The 21,429-nt window shown below is 51.1% G+C and overlaps 2 protein-coding genes across 2 annotated transcripts; one reads left to right on the top strand and one right to left on the bottom strand.

The window, feature by feature from the left end:
• The first annotated feature begins 9,553 nt into the window (after positions 1-9,553).
• On the top strand, positions 9,554-11,721 carry COX7A1 (cytochrome c oxidase subunit 7A1). The gene is made up of 4 exons (XM_074218813.1): positions 9,554-10,060; positions 10,988-11,071; positions 11,298-11,382; positions 11,579-11,721. Exons 1-4 carry the CDS (start codon positions 9,707-9,709, stop codon positions 11,632-11,634), a joined length of 579 nt encoding a protein of 192 aa, XP_074074914.1. The 5' UTR covers positions 9,554-9,706; the 3' UTR covers positions 11,635-11,721.
• Positions 11,722-12,933: 1,212 nt separating this feature from the next.
• CAPNS1 (calpain small subunit 1) lies at positions 12,934-21,269 on the bottom strand. Its single transcript, XM_074218816.1, has 11 exons — positions 21,153-21,269; positions 20,521-20,736; positions 16,530-16,563; positions 16,294-16,383; positions 16,045-16,102; positions 15,880-15,944; positions 15,653-15,721; positions 15,315-15,393; positions 13,910-14,026; positions 13,728-13,786; positions 12,934-13,589 (listed from the first exon to the last, which is right to left on the bottom strand). Exons 2-11 carry the CDS (start codon positions 20,724-20,726, stop codon positions 13,563-13,565), a joined length of 804 nt encoding a protein of 267 aa, XP_074074917.1. The 5' UTR covers positions 20,727-20,736; positions 21,153-21,269; the 3' UTR covers positions 12,934-13,562.
• Positions 21,270-21,429: the final 160 nt, after the last annotated feature.

Here is a 21,429-nt window from a genome sequence, read left to right on the forward strand (position 1 = left end):
TGTAAAATTTGTATCTTGTCTCTTCGTTCCCAATCCATAACTTCCAACCTTCTAACTGGTTTTGATCACTAAGTGGGGAGGGGGAGGATTTCCTCTTTTGCCTTCAGTGCCCAGATAAACCTGAGCTAGAGCCCCCTCCTTGGGCTGGTCCACTCTGTGACTTAGCTCTGCTTGACTGTTCTGAGTCTCTCCTCCTCTCTGTCTGTCTCTGTCTCCCAAGCAACCTAGCCTAGACTTTTGTTATTCACCCTGTCCTAAAGTACCTGTTGACTCTCCAGGAGGAGAAAAGTTTTAACCTGTACACTTTGCAATAATTTGTAATAAATCCCAGGGAGTGTGCAAATTCCTTTGTTTTTCAGTAACTCTTGATCTCTATCTCTATTTGCTTACCCCAAATTTCATCAGCAACACTATAGGGTCTTTTTTAAAATTTGTCTTTCCTGGAAGCCAATGAAGTAGAATTATAGTGAGTCCCTGGTTCGTTCTCTTGTCCTTCGTTATCGAAGAAGACCAAAACAATGTTACTATGTTTTAAGACAAATTACAGTGTGCCCAATTGTAGTTGATCAGATCAATGTGAGGCTGGAATGCTCTACCACAGGTTGGGCATAAATGGTCCATGTGAACACCTGGGGTGGATACTCTAAACTTATAGATGTCACATTTCCCCTGAGTTGCTTCAATTCTGCCTTCCTCTAATGAGGGCACATGGCGCTGGGCAGTCTGTGCCAGTGTCTCCAAAGTTGTACAATCAATTCCAAAGTTCTTCAATGAGACCTTCAGGCTGTCTCCATATCAATTCTTCTAACGCTCTTGTGAACACTTGCCCTGTGTGATTTCTCCATAAAATAGTTTTTTAAGCAAGTGAATGTCTGGCATTCTAACAACATATCCAGTTCATCATAGCTGAATTCTCTATAGTAATGTTGGAATGCAGGCAGTTTAGCTGGGGAAAGGGCCTCAGTGTCTGGTAGTTTCTCCTGCTAGGGTATCTTCAGAATCTTGCTAAGAAAATTTAAATGGAAGTGATTCAGTTTCCTGACATGGCACTGGAAGACTGTCCAGGTTTCACAGGCATACAGCAGTGAGGTCAGCTCAATGACTATGTAGACCTTCAGTTTGACAGTCAGTCTAATACTTCTTCTCTCCCACTTTCAGAGCCTCCCAAATACTGAGCTAGCTCTGGCGATTAAAATGTCAACCTCATTGTCAATGTGTACCTGCCTGGAAAGGACACTGCCAAGGTCAGTGAACTTGTCCACAGTCCTCAAAACTTCTCCCTTTGTTGTAACCAATGGTTCCACATATGAATGGTGTGGTTCTGGCTGATGGAGCACCTGGGTTTTCTTGGTGTTAATTGTTAGACCAAAATGAGCACAAGCAGCAGAGAATTGATCCATACTTTGTTGCAACTCAGCTCCAGAGGCTGCATTGAATGGACAATCATCTGCAAACAGAAGATCCTGCACCAACACTCCCTCCACTATGGTCTTGGTTTATAGCCTTTTCTTTATTTTTTTTTAAATTATTCTTTTTTTTGTTTATTTTATATTATTACAATAATCTTGTTGTGAGAGTAAACATAAACACCCCTCCCCCCAAAAGATGAAAAACCTCAAGAGAGAGGAAATAAAAGTGTACTTTAGTCTGTGTTCAGATTCTAACAGCTCTGTCTCTGGAATGAGTTGCCTTCTTTATGATAAGTTCACCAGAGAAGTTGCTTCAGTATTTTTCTCACAGTTGCTATTACTATCTGTATTTCCCACCACTCTATTCCTCCCCACTCTCATTTATTCTATTTTCTATCTCTTTTTACCCTGTCCCTGTTCAGAAGTGTGGTGTATCTGAGCACCCTCTCCCATGATCTTCCCTCTCTTGTATCTCCTCCCCCCTCCCATTCCTTCTTATCCCATCCCTTTCCTCTCATTTTTCTCTAGGATAAGATAGATTTCTATATCCTAATAAGTGGGTCTGTTATTTCTTCTCTGAGCCATTTCTGAATGAAGGCTCACTCATTACCCCTCACCTTCCCCCATTCCACTCTATTAAAAAAGCTTTTCCTTGACTTTTATGTGAAATATCTTAGCCCCTTCTTCCTCTCCTCTCCCTTCCAGTACTTACCTTTATCACTCATTGACTCCATCTTTTTACTATATTATACGATTTTATTCAGCTCCCTCCTGTGCCTTGTCTATCTATGCTCCTTCTAACTGTTCTTATGAATAAGAAAGTTCATATGAGTTATCAATATCTTCTTCCTGTGCAGGAATACAAACAGTTCAGCATCATTAAGTTCCTCATAGTTAGTCCTACTTGTTTACCTCCTCTATGGTTCACCTGAGTCCTATACTAGGAGATCAAACTTTCTGTTCAGTTCTGGTTGTTTCAATAGGAAAGTTTGAAAGTCCCCTGTTTCATTGACAATCCACCTTTTTCCCCTGAAAGAGGAAGTTCAGTTTTGCTGGGTATTTGATTCTCGGTTGTAATCCAACTTCCTTTGCCTTCTAGAATATTATATTCTAAGCCCTAAGAGCCCTCAATGTGGATGCTGCCAGAATCTGTGTAATCCTGAGTATAGAGCCATTGTAGTTGAATTACTTGTTTCTGGCAGTTTTTAGTATTTTCTCTTTGACTTGGGAGTTTTGGAATTTGGCTATAACATTCCTGGGAATTTTTCTTTTGAGATCTCTTTCATGAGGTGATCGGTGAATTCCCTCAATTTCTATTTTACCCTCTGCTTCGAAGATATCAGGACAATTTTGCTGTATTATTTCTTGAAAAATGAAGTCTAGGCTCTTTTTCAGGTCATGACTTTCACGTAACCCAATAATTTTTAAATTATCTCTTCTGGATCTGTTTTTTATTTTTATATTTTTTAGAAAGATTTTATTTATTTTGAGCTTTATAATTTTTTCCCCATTCTTGCTTCCATCCCCCCACAGAAGGTAATTTGCCAGTCTTTACATTGCTTCCATGATATACATTGATCTAAGTTGAATGTGATGAGAGAGAAATCATATTCTTAAGGAAGAAACATAAAGCATAAGAAGATAGCAAAATTACATAATAAGATAAAGGGTTTTTTTCCCCCTTGAAATTGAAGGTAATAGTCTTTGGTCTTTGTTCAAACTCCACAGTTCTTCCTCTTGATACAGACTGTATTCTCCATCGCAGACAGCCCCAAATTGTCCCTGATTGTTGCACTGATGGAATGAGTGAGTCCATAAAGGTTGATCATCACCCCCATGTTGCTGTTAGGGTGTACAATGTTTTTCTGGTTCTGATCATCTCACTCAGCATCAGTTGATGCAAATCCCTCCAGGCTTCCCTGAATTCCCATCCCTCCAGGTTTCTAATAGAACAGTAGTATTCCATGACATATATATTCCACAGTTTGCTAAGCCATTCCCCAATTGAAGGACATTTACTTGATTTCCAATTCTTTGCCACCACAAACAAGGCTGCTATGAATATTTTTATACAAGTGATATTTTTACCCTTTTTCATAATCTCTTCAGGGTATAGAGCCAATAGTGGTTTTGTTGGATCAAAGTGTATGCACATTTTTGTTGCCCTTTGGGCATAATTCCATATTGCTCTCCAGAAAGGTTGGATGAGTTCACAGCTCCATCAACATGCATCAGTGTCCCAGATTTCCCACATCCCTTCCAGCATTGATCATTGCCTGGAACTGTTTTTGAAATCAGTTGTTTTTCCAGCGAAATATTTCACATTTTCTTCTAATTTTTTCTTCTTCTTTTGGTATAGTTTATTTCTTCCTGATTTCTCACAAAGTCATTGGTTTCCTTTAGTTCTATTCTATACTTGAATGAATGATTTTCTTCAGAGAGCTTTTTTTATCTCCTTTTCTAGCTAGCCAATTCTGATTTTCAAGGGATTCTTTTCCTCATTTGCCTTTTGAGGTGCTTTTTTCCATTTGGCCTAAACTGTTTTTTAACATATTTTCTTCAGCATTTTTTTTTTGTCTTTCTTTCAGCAAGCTGCTGATTTGGTTTTTATGATTTATCTGCATCTCTCTCATTCCTCTTCCAAATTTTCCCTCTACCTCCCTTAATTGCTTTTCAGTCTTTTTTGAGCTCATCCATAGCCTGAGCCCATTTTCTATTTCTCTTGGAGGCTTTGGATACAGAAGCCTCGAGTTTATCATCTTCTGAGTATGTATTTTGATCCTCCATGGGATCAAAATAATTTTTTATGGTCATTTTCTTTTTTTTTTTTCTGTTGTTTGCTCATTTCCTCAGCCTATGACTGATTTACCACACTTCCAAGGCTTTGGGGGGAGGGGTTTGGGACACCCCATAGGGACCTTAATTCCTCTAAGGTTTTATGAGAGGCTCTGACTGTTCTCTTGCCTGTGCTCTGGTATGAGGATAACCATAAGCCCTCCCCTCTGCTCTGGAGCTGTGAGGAGGATCCCTGCTTGGCTAGGGTGGTATGGAAGCACAAACTGTGACTTGGATCTGAGTGTGGGCAAACAGCAGAGTTCTGCCCCAGGGAGAGCAGAGATACCTCTGCAGTCTCCCCTGACCTCCTTACCGTCTGTGGGCTGGGCACTCTGGAAGTGCTGGATGGCTTCACAGATTCCTGCTGCAGATTGTCACTATAAGCCAGTGCTGGATCCAACTCTTTGCTCACTCTGGTGTGACAGAGTTCTCTCATTGCCCCTTCAAGCTGTTCCCGGTGATCCCTGGGTCAAGAGGTCTGGAAACCACCCCCCTCTGCCAAGGACCCAGGAACCCTCAGGAATCCAGGTGCCCCTTGGGCTGTTTCTGGAAGGCCGGAGCTGGTTTGCTCTGGCCCGGCTGCATCGTGCTGCTGGTGCACTGTGGCTGTGCTGCGACTGTGCTGCAGCTCTTTCCAACCCCAGATCCCAGTGAAAGAGACCTTTCCTGTGGATCTTCTAAATTGTCTTAGACTGGGAAATTGTATCACTCCTTTTGTGGGTTCTGTCCCTCTAAATTTTGGCTAGAGTCATAATTACACAGCTTTTGGAACTTTGGGGGAAGGAATTTCCAGGAATTCCTGACTTCCTGCCACCATCTTGGCTCCACTGTGGCCTTTTCAAGTTGAAGAATTTGCCATCAGTGTGGTAGCCATGTTCATCCATTTAGCAAGGGTGGTTCAGTTGTAGAGTTCTCACCTGCCACATGGGAGACCTGGGTTCGATTCCTGGCCCAAGTGCCGTCTCGCCCCCTGGAGTTTACCTGCCTCCCAGTCCCTAGTGGGGGAGAGGTGGTTGCCCTACTTCCCACCTGGTTGGTTACTCTATGTCTGTGTGTACATGTCAACTCATTTTTTGGATGTTTATTTTTTCCTGATGGTAGGTAAATGAGAACTCTAACCCAGTGACCAGGGAATCCATCAGCATTTTCAGAAAGGCCACCAGTGATCAGAGTTGTGAGTGAAGTCCCCTGGAGGCAGTAGCAGTGATTGATGTCAGACAATGAAAGTGGAAAGACAATTAGCCTCAAAGGGTGTATGTAGGTCAGGGATGGCAGAGAGGGTCTGAAGATGGACTCTAGAAAGGTACTAACCCTTCTTTCTGGCAGAGAGCTCTAATTAATAGAAAACAGTTTTCAGTTTCACATGTTCTAAGTATTTCTCACTCCCATTGTACTCCCATTAAGTTTATGTATAAGGAGAGAGACTTTCTTTATTATAAGGTTGGGGAAATAGCATTTATAGCAACTGTTTTTGCTATCCTTTCTCTTTAAGTATCCTTTTCTAAAGATTAAGAGAATGATTCTGGTTAACAGATAATGGGAATCACATAGGATAGGGGCTCAGGAGCACTTGTGTTGGGAACTACAGACATTCTTTTGTTGTGTTTTTTTTTTGTTGTGGTTTTTGTTTTTTTTTTTTGAAAAGGCAAACGGGGTTAAGTGGCTTGCCCAAGGCCACACAGCTAGGTAATTATTAAGATTCTGAGGCCACATTTGAACTCAGGTATTCCTGACTCCAGGGCTGGTGCTCTATCGACTGCACCACCTAGCTGCCCCCAACTACAGACATTCTTAAGGTTATCCCTAGAACCTTTGGGGAAATAAGATGATTTGGGGAATTGATTCCTTGAAATTAGAAGTCTTACTTATAGTGGAACAAAGAGTAGAGATGTCCCTGTTTTTCATTCAGCTAAGATATGTAACTCTTCATTGACCCTTGACTGAATTTGAAAAGGGAGTAAAGAGAGTTTCAGGAAGATATTTTCTACAAGATTGAACTGGAATTATGACGATTGTTCTATTAGGTAAAATGTTAAAAACCACAAGATTACAGTATATATCTTTTTAAGTTGCTGGGGGATTTCATCCTATTTTAGTATTCTTATAAAATATAAAGCAAACATTGCTTGGGTCAGAAAGAATTCTAATTATCAGTGGGGACCTCTGAACATTTGGTCCTCTGTTTGAGGAAGAGAAGATCTTTATGGTTAACCTAACATTACTGATGATAATGATAGCATTTACTTCCTCAGTTTATTTTGAGATATAGATTATATGCTATTTATATATCCACAAGGTACTTTGCAAACCTGAAAATGATCTAAATGTTAGCTAGGATTATTATATGACTGGATTCTTGTTGTTCTGTCATTCCAGTCACATGTAATGCTTTGTGACTTGGCAGAGATACTAGAGTGATTTGCCATTTTCTTCTCCAAAGAATGAATTGCACAATTCAATAAATTGAAAGAAAATGGAAACATAGATAAGGGAAAGAAAACTATCAATCCATTATATTCATTTAGAATAAATACACATAATAGAAAGAAAACTGAAGCCTGGAACAAAATGAACGTACTATGCATTAGGTGACACCAAATAAGCAGGAAATGTGATCATCTTTTTACAATAAGAAGTTATAATTTCACAATGCCAAGAAAGATAGACAAGGAAACTACATTGTATATAAATAAACCACAATTAACAAATATCAATATAAAATTTTGTTCTTTAGACATGTCCAATCTTGATGAGGTTTCTTAGCAGATCTGCTGGAGTGATTTGCCATTTCCATCTTCAGTTCATTTTGCAGAAGAGGAAACTGAAGCAAAAAGGGTTGAGTGATATATCCAGGGACACACGGCTATTAAGTGTTTGAGGTTGGATGTGAACTCAGGAAGATGAATTTTCCTGACTCCAGGTCTGGTATTCCATGCACAACGGGGACTCCTAACTGCCCCTCATAGGCCCCAAATGGTCAGGTTATTGAAAAGATAAAGAAATTAGGTCACCTCCTAGCCCTTCCCCTTTTACTCCAGGTGAATCACCAACACTAGATTTTTCCCCCCTTCTTAAGTGAAAAAGTTTGAAAGATAATTGGGTGAAAAGCTCTGTACTGGAAACAAATTATGTCTAATAAACCAAAGCATGTCACCACAAATGTTGGTTACCTGTGAATCATCATTCCCCATGATTGTTGACAGAGAGCAGGAAACTTCCCAAGACAAGTTCAGGGGAAATGAGTTGTAGAAATTTTCATATTTTTGCTTAACTTGGGTCCACTCCGGGATGAGTTACATAGTTTTGGGACTTGGCCATGGTCTTCCTGCTCTCTGGCATAGGGAACCACTATGCACTTTTTTTAAAGGTTTTTACAAGGTAATGGAGTTGAGTGACTTGCCCAAGGCCACACAGCTAGGTAATTAATAAGTGTCTGAGGTTGGATTTGAACTGAAGTCCTCCTGACTCCAGGGCTGGTACTCTATCCACTGCGCCACCTAGCCCCCCCTACTATGTACTTTTGAAAAGAATCAGAGCCAACAGCAGTCTTCACTCTCTGGTCCTTCCATTTTCTAGTTCTTAGTTCTTGTACCAAGATTGCAGTCTTGGTTCCAGACTTTCACCCCCTCTCTTGCCAGCTCTACTTCACACCTGGACTCTTCTGTACCAGACATTGCCATATATTTCTTGGGCAAGAACAAAACAACAAAACCCTCCTCCCTTGTCTTGCTGCTTTCCCCAAACCTTGCAAAAATGAAGCAAACTCAAGGTGTGGGGGGGATCCTCCAAGGCCAGCTCTCTTCTTTAGTGACAATGTGAGGCACATCCAGGCCACTTTTGACTTTTTGTGTGAAAATTATTCTTGTGTCTGTGTTGGTCTTTCCAACTAATTAGAATGTATAGGGTAGACCTGAAGCCTGAACAAAGACTTTGTTGGTTCAGATATGTTTGCAAGGTCTTGAATGTGTCTAATGTCTTCAGGATAAAAAAAATGACATTGCCCCCTGGGCTTAGCGCTTAGCTTTTGTGTTCAATTAGATGCATTTGAGTAATAAGTCTAAAGCAAAAAGGTCCCTAAAAATGTTTGGAGGTTCCAGACCCACCCAACTCTGTGGGGTGTCTCTGGTAGACAGCCTCCCCACTGACATGAACCTGAGGGCACCAGGGTCCAATTGGTAATTAAATAGCCAGTTACAAAGACTTTTGGCCTCTAAATTAAAGGAGGCTGTGACCCTGGGCAAGTCACTTGACCCCTACCTCAGTTTCCTGCTCTGTAAAATGGAGATAATTGCACCTACCTCCCAAGCTTATTGTGAGGATCAAATGAGTAAACTTTTAATGTTTGTTTATATCTCCTGTTTAACCTTTTAAAAATCCCAGCTTGGGGCAGCTAGGCGGCACAGCGTATAGAGCACCGGCCTTGGAATCAGGAGGACCTGAGTTCCAGTCCAGCTTCAGACACTTAATAGTTACTTGTGTGACCTTGGTCAAGTCACTTAACCCCATTGCTTTGCAATAAAAAAAAAAATCCCTGCTATCACTTAAATTCTTAAGTCCCTAAATTCTTTAATAGTATTAGCTGGCATGGGAGGGCTTCTGCATGGGAGGAGACCATGCTGGTAGTCCAAGAGGGGCCTTGGTTCTTTGCCTCTGTTGCCCTTTGGAGGTAAGCTGAGCCAAGTTGAGTGTGCCAGCTGCTCCAGAATGCCTTGCCCCGAGGGGTGAGGAGCTGTCACCCAGATCCAGGTGAAAAGGAGGCTTTGTTGGATTTGAAGGTCTTAAGGAGGGATGCCTGTGCGTGGGGCACTTTATTTTGTTCTCACTCATTCTGTAGTTAGAAGAAGCCTAAACTGTGGGTCCTCTGGTAGTCACCTGCATCTGGACATGGATTTGGTCCGGTCAGAATGGTGAAGGAACTGAGGTCAGTTTGGGGGTCCCCCCCACCTCTTGCTTTGTCTTGGAAGTCAATATTCTCATGTGACGTTGACTGCTGAAATGGAACTGGAGGAGGGAAGCCAGGGGGGCTCAAGCCTCACCCATACCCCTTAGGGGCAGCTAAATCTGGGCAGGCCCTAAATGCAGCCCTGACCCTTGACCCCGAAGGGGACCTCCCCTATCCCAAGACTTGTCTTTCGTTTACCTTTTTAGGTTTTTGCAAGGCAGTGGGGCTCAGTGGCTTGGCCAAGGCCACACAGCGAGGTGTGTCTGAGGATCTGAACCCGGGTCCGCCTGAGTCCGGGGCCGGGGCTCCGCCCCCCGCGGCCCCTAGCCGCCCCGACTCTAATTAGGATGAAGAGGTCAGTTCTCGGGGAAGTGAGGCGGTGCGGCCGGCAGGCAGCGCCAGCCCCCGAGGGGCGGCAGGGGCGCCTAAGACAACGGGGGCTCGCTCCGCGGCTGCGGGGGATGGGCGCGGGTTGAGAGCGGGGGCGCCGGCGCCCCCGGCCGTTGCCCAGAGCTCACGGATGGCTTCCCCCGGCCGGGCCCAGGCCTCTCTAGTCCGTTGCGGGGCGCGCGCGCTCCAGCCAATGGGAACGCAAAGCTCTAGATGGATGGGCCCGCCGGCCAGTCCTGGCTCCGCCCAGCGCGGGGCGCAGCCTCTTCGCCCAGGAGGCCGCAGGGAGGGGCGGAGTTCCCTTGCGCTCATTGGCCCATCCCTGAGCCTTCCTCCAATCCGCCCGCCCCTCCGGCAGGCCCCGCCCCCCAGCTGTTGCGGCTGGAGCCGGGCCCGCTCCCCGGGTGGGGGCTGGGCGCCGCGTGCCCTTGGGCTGTCCGCGCCGGACGGGACGGGCACCGGACGCGCCATGCGGGGCCTGCTGGTGAGCCCGAGCGCCGGCCTCGCCGACCTGGGGGCCCCTCCGACCCCTGGGCCTGGGAGGGGGCTCGGACCCGGCCCCCGCCCTCGCAGGGGCGCCCCTCCGACCTTAGGGGCCGACACCCGCGGAGCCGCCCCGGGCCCCCCAGCCTGCGGGGCCCCCTGACCTCCAGCCGGCTCCCCCGGGGCGGCCGGCCCCAGGCTGAGCCCCCGCCCAGGCTGGGAGAGCCCCCGACCTGCGATGGGACCCCCTAGGAGGGGGAAGTGCCCTCTGACCCCCTGAGATGGGACCCACCGGGACCCAGCCCCCAGAGCGAGCCCCCTGACTTTGGGGGCTGAGACGCATGGAGACGCCCCCCTGGGAGGGGGCCCCTACTTGAGATGGGGCCCTGTAGGAGGGGGAAGTGCCCTCTGACCCCCTGAGATGGGACCCACCGGGACCCAGCCCCCAGAGCGAGCCCCCTGACTTTGGGGGCTGAGACGCATGGAGACGCCCCCCTGGGAGGTGGGGCCCAAGCCCAGGCTTTCACCTCTGGGCGGTGGGTGCCCCGTGGCCCATATCACCCCAAGACTGGCCAGGGGTCTTCCCGGCAGATATCGGCGTGATCTGCCGTTTCTTACTCCAGTGGCTGAAGGTGAACAGGTGAAGTGACTTGTCCAGGGTCACGGGTTAGTGAGCGTCTGCGGTCACCTTTGGACCTGGTTCCTCCTGCTGCCAGGCCCGGGGCTCTACCCACTGGGCCACCCCGTTATGTCTGTCTGTCCGGAACACAGTGGCTAAATAAACGCCCGGTCAAGGCCCCAGGAACACTCCTGGCCTTTCACCTCCTGAACTAGAACTCTGGGGAACCTGACCCTTAGGACTGGAGCCCTTAGCTGCCCCCAGGAGCCTCCCCTCTCAATTTTCTCCCCTCTGATCCATCCCTTGCAGATATCCCAGATGTTCCGACCCTTCAGCTCCAGTGCCAGACGCCAGTTTGTGAATAAAGTAGGAGAAAAACAAAAGCTCTTCCAGGTGAATCCCCGTCCCCCTAAGCTGTCTTCCCTGGATACCCTATTACAATCTCGCCTAAAGTGGCTCCTTGATTTGGGGATCTCACATCTTCCCTCAGGAACCCCCCCATTTCCTGAGACCCCAGTTTCTGGAACCTGGCTGAGAGAAGCCTGCCTGGTGACCTTCAGGAGTCCCAACTGGGGGGGGGGTTTGTCCTTCATGTTTAATGACTTTCTCCCCATCTTAGGAAAACAATGACCTCCCAGTCCATCTGAAGGGGGGATCCCTAGACAACCTCCTCTACAAATTAACTATGGCCATATGCTTGGGAGGTGAGTGGAGGGGGAGGCTTGGGGAGGACGGATGAAACTGGGGCCCAGACTGGCTGGGGGTGGGGATGCTCTCTGTCCAAGGCCTGGGGAACCTGGCCTCCATGTGGGAAGTGTAGTGGGGGGCTGAACCTTGGGTCTCTGGGGGGAAGGGCACCCCTCACTTCCTTCTCTTATTCCATCCATCCCCCTCCTCCAGGTACGAGTTATAGCCTCTTCTGCCTTGGCTGGGCCTCCTTCCCCCACAAGAAATGAGATTGGACCCTAGAACTTCACACAAGAGGAAAGGCTTGACTAGGCCTGGGTGGAAATAAACCCCCTAGTTGGGAGAATGCTAATCCACACCAAGAGTCTGTGTCTGTCCATCAACGGTGGCTTCAGAGCAGGATGCCTGCTTTACCCCACTTCGGGAGCCAAGCTCCCAGGACCATGTTTACAGTGGAAGATGACATGCTAAGTATAGGTTTCAGGGACACTGCGGGTCCTAGGGAAAAACTGGGGACATTGGCAGGGTCCCTAGAAAAAAGCATCCTTCCCAGAGAAGAGGGCAGCATCTGATATGACCCTGTGTTCCTCAGTTACTCCTGTAACTGTCCCCCCCCACCCACTCCTTGACACCATTGACCCCCTATTACTATTTTGGAGTTCTGTTTAGAGTCATCTGTCCCTCCCCCAGTTGATGACACCCACCACCTTGGATTACCTGGGTCACAGTGGGGATGGGGGTCACAGCAAATGAGACCTGGGGTGAGGCGGTCAGGTCCCAGGTCTGTGTGTGAAGTGACTGCAGCGACCTGGGGCCTGGCATTCTGAGCCTCTAGACCTCTCGAGGGTTTGTGCCTGGATTCAGGGAGGCAGATGGGAGAATCTGAATATACTAAAGCCAGGCTCCCAGGAGCTGCTCCTCCCCCCAAATGGGGCTCAAACCCAGGGGGGTGGGGATGGCCTGAGGCCCAGGCTGATGTAGGGTCCCAAACGGGGGGGGGGGGGGGGGGGGGATGGATATCCAAGACCCAAGCAGTTGAGCCCTAAACCAGCGGGGTGAGGATGCCCGAGGGCCAGGTTGACTCTAGGGCTGGTACTTCTGGCCAGGGCTCTTCTCAGCTGCTGGAACATTCTGTCTCTGAACCATTGGGTCCAGGAGGACCATTGTGGGTCAAGCAGGTGAGGGGGGAGGGGAATGGGCTTAGAAATCATCCCCCAAGGGCAGGGCCCAACCCCTTATCAGACCTATGCCAATCTGGGAGGAGCTTCCTGCCCCCTCCCCATCTCCACTTTAGTAAAAGGAGGGATGGCAGGGAGAAGACCCTCCCTCCTCAAGATAATCAGAGCTGTGGCCTCCAGACACAGGTCTCAGGCTCTCTGCCAGGGCAGGTACACTGAGATAAACACTTTCTGACCCCCCCCCAAACTTGCTTATACCAGCTCTGGGTTCATGTCTGGTATCACCTCTCCCCTATGATCCCCAGAAGCCTCCCCCCCAGCAATGCTGAGGACCCCACCTCCCCCAAAGATGGTGGCGCATCATGAACATCACGAGGGGTCTGGTGACCCTTGTGTCTTGTGACCATTGTTTATTCTGGGCTTAGGGCAACCCCGAAGCTCTGGCCCTGTTCCTAACTCACCCCAAGAGGAGGACGGGGGGCCTGAAGCACACGGGGAGTGGGAGAAGGCACTCGACCCCAGATGAACCCTGTGGGAGCAGCATGGCACCTGGTTGGCATGTCAGAGCATGTGACTAGCATGATAAAGCAAGTAACATTTACAGGGATTCTGGGGCAGTGACAGGCATGTTAGAGTGGGGGGTGTTTGCAGGGGAGCTGGGGCAGCACAGAGTAATGCTGGGAAGCGTGCGGCTGGCATTTTAGAGCATGTGACATGTATGGGGGTACAGCAGCTGCACGTTCAGAGCATATCTTTCCAAGGGTGCTGGGAAGTATGGGGGAAGCATGTGGTTGGTTGGCACGTTCTGGAGTGGTGAGGTCGGGGTGGGGCCATGCTGGTACACTCGGGTAGGAGGGGCACCCCAGAGTCAGTGTCTAGGGGACCTGTGCCAGAGGGTTCCCACATGGTTTGAGATGGACAGAACTGCAGGGGAAGGGGAGGGCCGCTTCCTGGCAGCCTTTGTCCTGGGGGTGGGGAGCAGCCTGATGACCAGTCAGGTGGATGGACATACAGGGGCCTCAGGAGTACATGGTCAGCTGCAGCCACTGTAGACGGGAAGAGGAGGGAGGAGTAAATGGGAGGGCTCCCTCAGCCCTGCCCAGAGGCCACCCCCACCCCAGGAAAATGGGAGCAGGCTGAGAGGGCAGCCCCCCCCCCAACCCGGCCCAGGGCTTGGCCCTCACCTCCTCGATGTTCACCCGGATCTGGCCACTGCCATCTCTGTCCAGAGACTTGAAGGCTCCTGGGTTGGGAGTGGGAGAATGACATGTCATAGGAAGGCCTGGGAATGGACTCTCCTCCTACCCCGGCAAAGTTCAAGGGCTCAGAATGGGGGGGGGGTTCCTGGCCTGTCCAGCTCACTCACGGAACATAGCGTCAAGGCGCACAAGACAGCTGATGAAGTTGTCAAAGTCCATATTCCCGTCCTCGTCCGAGTATCGCCGAATGATCATCTGGTACAATTCTGGGCTGAGCTGGAAACCTGGGGGCCCAACAGGGGTCAGAGACCAACCCACTGAGGACCCCCCACACATGCCATCCCCCAACACTTCCATTCTCTTGGGGTCTGGTCACAGATCCAGCTCCTGCAGGAGGACGGGCCTGACTAGCCCAGGGTCACACAGGTAGCAAATAAATAGCAAGGTAAAATCGGAACCCAGATCGTGTGGTTCGAGTCCGGCATTAGGTACAGTATTTGACACCATCTCATGGATCCTCTCAACACCTCTGGGAGATGGCAGTGAAGATCGCCCTCGATTTTACAGAAGAGGAAACTGAGGCTGAGATTGTGGACTGGCCCCAGGCCACCCAGCTGGGGTCTGGTGCACACCCGCTGAGGCTGGGTAGCCTTGGACCGTAAGCTCCTGGAGGACAGGGGCTTTATAGCTTAGCATGAATACGAGCCCCTGAGCACTAATAAGTGTCCAAGGCTGCAGACCTGGGGCCCGGCCATACAGTTGCCAAATGAGTATTGGTTGGAAGAGGGAAGGATTGGATGTCACCGAATTAATGACCAGTTTTTAATTGCTCCCGTGATGACAGTGCTCCGATTTACACGTGGGTTCCCTACAACCTCCCAAGGTCGGGGGTGCAAGGCTTCACTCCCCCCTTTTATAAATGAGAAAACTGAGGATTAGGCAAGATTTGAACCCAGGTCTCCCCTGAATCCCTGGAATCTTCTCTAGACCTCAGTTTCTCCCTATATAAAATAAGGAGGTTGGATAAGCCATGCCCTGAGGTTCAGCTCTAAGCCCATGACTATCCGGAAGACAAGGGAGAAGAATCCCAGTAGGAGCAGGTCCGGGTGAGGAGAGAGGCTGCGATCTGTACTGAGGAAGGGAGTCCCTCCTCTGAGGAGAGTGATCGACTAAATCTATATTGATCAAACACCGTCCAGTAATGGATCAGCTGCTGATCACTGTAGCGTTCCTAAAGATCTTGATTCCAAATGGAATCAGGTTCAAGACCCATCGTTTTGGGATCACGAGCCCCACTCTGGGGACCCTTCTCAGAATCCTTTCTGTGACCTACACTCTAAAGGTTTCTGAAAAGAAGGAAGGAACATATTTCCCATCCAAGGTCAAAGACCCCACCCTGGGCCACATCCACAGGCCCCTTGAGGGACCATGGTCACCCCTACATGGCCTGGCTTCCTATGATGATCAAGCCTGTCTATTCCCAAAGCTTTGAGATTTAAAATCCTCAGTCCAGCTTATCTCCCCTTCGGGGCTCACCCCACCTCCACTGCACCCCAAACAGGGCTGGCAAACCTGCAGCTGTAAAGGCTCCTGGAAGCTCATTGCTGCCGATGGTACCTGAGCGGTCCAAGTCGAACTGTTTGTAGATGGCCTGAAGAAGGGAAGGGAGACGGAGAGATCAGAAGAGCACAGGAAGGTGGGGAGGGGCAGCTCCGTCCCAAATCCACTACTGGGAAAAGGCCCAGGCAGTGGGAGATGAGAGGGGAACGTTGTGGGTGGAAGGGCCCAGCGGGCAGGAGAAGGGCAGGCTGGGGGATGAGAGGGGAACGTTGTGGGTGGAAGGGCCCAGCGGGCAGGAGAAGGGCAGGCTGGGGATGGGAAAGGCAGACTGATCCAAGGGGCAGGCCCACCTGCCATTTCTTTATATTGTTCCAAAGGTATTTAAACTCCTCAAAGCCAAGCTTGCCAGTGGTGTCACTCTGGTTGGGCAGGAAGTTAAGGCTCAAATTGGGAGGGAGGCCATCATGTGAAGGGGTGCCATAAATCAGTCATGCACGAGAGGCCAGAGATGGGGGGCCCTCCCCAGTCCCCCAAAGGACATGCCCCTCAAAGCCTCCTCTCAAAGTCCCAAGGATACATCCATGACGGCCACCATGCTCCGACAAGTGTCCAAGCCAAAACCATCAGTCTTCAGGTCAGGATCTGTAGATGCCAAGGTCCGAGGTCAAAGTTCCCCTGACTTCAACTATCCCTGGTCTCAGTCCAGCCCTCTCCCCCCCAGGGTCCCCAGGCCCTCACTCACGTCGTGTCACCACCTTATTCAAGATGTTCATAAGTTCAGAGGCACTGACTTCCATGTCCTGGGGAGAGAGGTTAGGAGATTGGGGCAGTAGGAGAGGAAAGAGGAAGGGGTCCCTGACCTCCTAGGAGGCCTAACGTGGCGGACAGGGGTAAGGAAAAAGACTGGGCCCAGACTCTGGGGTCTCTCCATCCTTAGGGGTGCTCCCAGGGATGGAAGGGATGGCCTGGGCAAAGAAAGGTGGGCACTCACAACTCCTGCCAGCTGGGTAAACAGCCTCCTGAACTGCCGGACCTCCTCGCTTTCATTGGCCTCAATGTTGGAGAAGTGGGATCGAGGAGGCTGGGGGGAAGAGCAGAGTCAGAGGAGAAAGCACCTTCCTTCCACTAAGTCCCCTTTGTAACCCAAGAACCCAGGCATGCCCTCCCTTGGAGTGCCCCTTCACCCCAGGCAGAGGAGTTGGGTGTGAAAAGAAGGGATTCACTTACCGGGGGCTCTGGGTTATAATTGGCAGCAGCTTCACTAGAGAAAAGAATGGGGAAGGGGGTGTCATGGAAGGGGAAGAGACTGGCCCTGCCCCCTCCATAAAACCGGTCTGGCAACCTCCAGAAGAGCCTCTCTGCCCAGGCCCCAGTGACACCCCACCTACACTTGAGCCAGGGTCAGATCCCTGCCAAGAACCCAGGAGCCCCTCATGCTGCCCTCCCCTTAGATTTGACCCTCCCAGAATTTTCCACTCACTGGCTCCAGACCTGCCTCTCAAGCGCACACACATTTGGGACCCAACCCCAACTGAAGGGTTTCACTGATGCTCCTTTGTTTGATGAAAAATCATAGTCACTTCCTGATAACTGCCCCACCCCCACAGAACCCTCCCAATCCTCCATGGAAGGGTTCAAGCAGCATTCCACAGAAGCAGCCAGCCCTCCCCTGGGCAAGCCCTTCCCCCCTCTTTTAGCAGGATCTTGGTCATCTCTTTTAGAAAGCAGATACCTGTTGCTGGAAGCTGACCCTAAGCACCCCCTCACATCCCCTTCTCCCAGGTCCTTGGAAGGGGAGGGGGAGTAGGGGAAGGAGCCTGATTCCTCCATCCCATGGTCCAAGCCTCTCCTTTCTCAGGGCCCATGACAGCAGAAGTATCATTAATGAACTAACCCGTTCAGAGTTTTGCTTTTCAGTTAAATCTCCTACCCTCACATCTGCCCATTACTATTTTGGTGACCTTGAGCAAAAGACTTCATTTCCCTAGATCTGGGTCTTCTCATCTGTAAAATGAAGGGGTGCCCTCTGGAAGTTGGGTAAACCCTCTGCCCCACTTCCTAGAAGCATGTCTTTTAATGAATAACTACATAGGAAACCAATTATACAGTTCAATAAAATGCAACAAATTAGAGGGCCAGGTCTTAATCCTAGGAGCCAGCAGCTTTCCTTCCCAGCCTTCCTGATATCAGGGCCTCTGATGGGATCCCCGGGGTGACAGGCTGATTGCCACCCAAGAGTCTACTTGGGGTTCCTTCCAACAACCCTGGCCTAACCGTAAGGTGAGTAGTCATTTCCTGCCTTCGGTGAGTCATCTATCTGTCTCATTAATCCAGGCCTCCAGGCACGGTTCCGGCTCTCACCCCCTCACCTACCTATGAAAGAGCAAAAGGAGCCATAGGGAAAAACCTAGTCATGCCAGTTCTTATGGGGGAAACTGAGGAAGAGTCCTGCACCCATTTCTTCTAGAGGTTTTACTACCAAACATTTCCTAAGCAAAATGTTGGTCAGTGGGAAGTGTGAGAGTGGGGGAAAAGTCAGCGCTGACACAACCTCGTCCTTCCACAGAACTCAAGAGCCCAAGACCCTTTAAGAGGTAGGAAGAGCTGAGTTCAATCTCACCTCTGGCCCTTCTCCCTTTTTTAAATAAAATTTTACATTTTCGTTCCAAATTTTCTCTCTTCTTCCACCCTTCTCCAAACCACTGAGAATACAAAAAATACAATACCCATTCTACATATAAATTCTGACCCTTTCCCACACTAAGACCATGGCTCAGCTAACAGCACCTCTCTGGGCCTTCTTCAATGATAAAACCTCTAAGTCCACCTGGAAGAATTGTGGAGAAGTTCAATGAGATAATGAAGACGATAACTTTTCCAACCTCTAGCTAAGCTCTGTATCAACCAAGGGAGATTCCACATTGCCACAGAGGGATGTTTGGGGCTGGTGGACAGCAGGGACGATTCTGTGTACGTAAAATAAGGGGCAGTTTGGTGACCAAGTGAATGGAGTACAGGGTCTAGAGCCAGGAAAACCCAAGTTCAAATTCACCCTCACACTGAACCCTGTTTGCCTCATCTGTAAAATGAGTTAAGAGAAGGAAATGGCAAACCACTTCAGGATCTTTGCCAAGAAAATCCCAAATGGGGTCAGAGGGAGTCGGATCCAAATAACTGAACAACAACAATGTAAAACAATTAAGGCAGTGTAGATAATGGCTGGTCTCAGGGCCAGGAAGACCTGGTTGTGACCTTGTATGACACAGTCTCAGTGGCCCCAACAACTCTATGAGATTGCTTCAGTTTTGCACTGGTAGAGAAGCCTTTCTTACCCAACATCAAAGAGAACACTGGTTCTGATCAAAATACCCTGAAAACAACATGCATTCTTTGGCTGGGGCCCATAATTCCTTTTTTCTTTTCTTTTTCTCTTTTTAGGATTTTGCAAGGCAATGAGATTAAGTGACTTGCCCAAGGCCACACAGCTAAGTAATGATGAAGTGTCTGAGGTCAGATTTGAACTCAGGTCCTCCTGACTCCAGGGATGGTGCTCTATCCACTGCATCACCTAGCTGCCCCTGGGGCCCATAATTTAGAGAGTTATAGGGAACTCTGTCAAATAGGGAAAATCTCTTCCACCAATAGAGGTGATTGTCTTATAAAAGTTCCATGGCTTGCCTTGGATGAATGTGGTGAGAAAGGGTCAGACTCAGGATTTGAATCTGGACCCTCACTCTGAGGCAGACCCTCTAACCATCACCCCATGTTGCCCCTTCACCATAATGCCTATTAATATTTGTTATGATTACAAGCTCATTCTTGACACCTTTAGACCCTCCATCTCACATGTGACTTGCAGCTGAGACCTCCTCTCAAAGTGACAACACAACCTGTCTTGCTCAGTTGCTGGTGTCCCTAGTCTGTAGTACCAGTTCCCTCACACACAGAAAGCTTAATAACTTTTTTCTTTTATTTTTTCATTTGATCTCAGTGTGGATAGAACAACAGCCCTGGAGTCAAGAGGACCTGAGTTCAAATTTGACCCATTTACTGGCTGTGTGACCTTGGGCAAGACACTTCACCCTGACTGTCTCTCTTTCGGGGCCATCGCTAGTTGTCCTGATTCATATTTGGCCAGTGGACCCAACTCTGGAGGAGAAAGTGAGGTTGGTGACTTAGCCTGGCGCCTCCTCATCATCAAAAACCGGTTCATGCTTATCATGGCATCACCTCCCTGATGTCATGGTCTTCCAGAAGGAAGGAGGACGTTGTCTCCAAACCAAAATCCTCCTGTCCTCTAAAATGGCTCCCCATTCTGATTCCCCTCCTTTAGCCTGTCATTTCTTCCTTAATCTACAAGTGAAAGCTTAAAAGTGTCTTGGGAGCAGATCTGCTGCCCCGCCCCCCCCCAACTTCCTTCCATCTTTTCCATCCTGGGCCGAATTTCTTGCCCAAGCAAGCGGCTGTTCAATTAAACATCTATTCTGTAAAACCCTCATCCACGAGTCCCTGCCTTCAAGAAGCTTCCACTCTCCTGTGAAGTTTAGATACACGGTACCCCCATCCAAAAACGGGGGAGGGGCCAAAGCGGGGAAAGCCGTGGAGGACAGTTAGGCAGCTCCAAGAGCAAGACAGAGGTTCTCAGAAAGCCGGGAGGGGGTGCGCTGCTGCGTCACTAATACCCTCCTGCCTTCCCGGCCTCAGAAAGCCCTTCTCTGGCCGGACAGCTGCTTCGCCATCCTTGGGCGCACTGCCCGCGGGCAGCGGCCTCCCAGGGGCCAGTGCGATGCCACTTCTCCGCGCCCCGCCCCACTCGAGGAGATGGAGAGATACAGGGTCCAGGAGCCAGGCATGGTGGTCCCACTGCCCTCTGCCCCAGCCCGACCTCCTCAGGAGGGGGTGCCCGGCAGGAGGGAGGGTGGGGGCCGTGCTCCCTCAACTCAGGAAAACTCTCGCCTGGTTAAGGGCCTCCCTTGGCATCACCCCCCCCCTTCCCGCTGCGGTCAAACCGGGCTGCTCTTTGTGCCCTCCCCCCTGCCCGACCCCCAAACTCTCTGGGCCCGGCTGACCCCGCAGCGGTGGGTCCCCAATTCTGAGGGCACAGATTTAGAGCCGAAAGGGTCCTAGGAGAGCCCCTCGGAAGGGACTGAAGGCCTGGGGCGGGCCCAGGGGTGCTCGGCCCAGGGGGGCACTCCGAGCCCGGTGCCCCGCCGCTCACCTGATGGCGTTGATGACGCCGCCCAGGAAGCCCCGGGCGCCCCCCGACCCCGCGCCGCCGCCGCCGCTCAGCAGCCCCCCGAGGACATTGCCGATGCCCCCGCCGCCGCCGCCGCCGCCGCCGCTCAGCAGCCCCCCGAGTGCCTGCACCGCGCCCCCGCCGCCGCCGCCGCCCTTGCCGCCCAGGAACGAGTTCACCAGGAACATGGCTGCGGACCTGCGGGCGGGGGGCGTCAGTCGGGGCGGGGGGCCCGGGAGGGGCTGGGGGGCCCGGGAGGGGCTGGGGGACCCGGGAGTGGGGGAGGCCCAGGGCTGGGGCAGGGGGTCCGGGGCTGGGGGACCCGGGGCTGGGGCAGGGGGCCCGGGGCTGGGGGCCGGGGCTGGGGTCCGGGGCTGGGCCGGGGCTGGGGGTCCGGGGCTGGGGGCCGGGGCCGGGGCTGGGGGCCGGGGCTGGGGGCCGGGGCTGGGGGCCCGGGGCTGGGGGACCCGGGGCTAGGGCAGGGGGTCCGGGGCTGGGTGACCCGGGGCTGGGCCGGGGCTGGGGGCCGGGGCTGGGCCGAGGCTGGGGGACCCGGGGCTGGGGGCCGGGGCCGGGGCTGGGGGCCGGGGCTGGGCCGGGGCCGGCGGGCTCACCCCGGCCTGGCTCGGGCTGGCTGCGCTCCTGGCTCCCTGGGCCTGGGCCTGGGCCGCTGCGCTGCGGGCGGGGCGGGCGGGGCCGGCCGGGCCGGGCTGACTCAGGGGCGGCCCCGCCCGAGGCGCCGGTCCCTGCGGGGCGTCCGCGCGGCCCTAGCGCCCCCCGCGCCTAACGGGCCCGGCCTCCCGCCCCCTGCCGCGCCCAGGGCCCGCGGCGCCTGCGCCTGCGCCTTTAAGAGCCCCGCCCCCGCCCCGCCCGCAGCGCCAGGGACTGGGG

The sequence above is a fragment of the Macrotis lagotis genome, chromosome 1 (assembly GCF_037893015.1).
Source record: "Macrotis lagotis isolate mMagLag1 chromosome 1, bilby.v1.9.chrom.fasta, whole genome shotgun sequence".
NCBI lineage: Eukaryota > Metazoa > Chordata > Mammalia > Peramelemorphia > Peramelidae > Macrotis > Macrotis lagotis.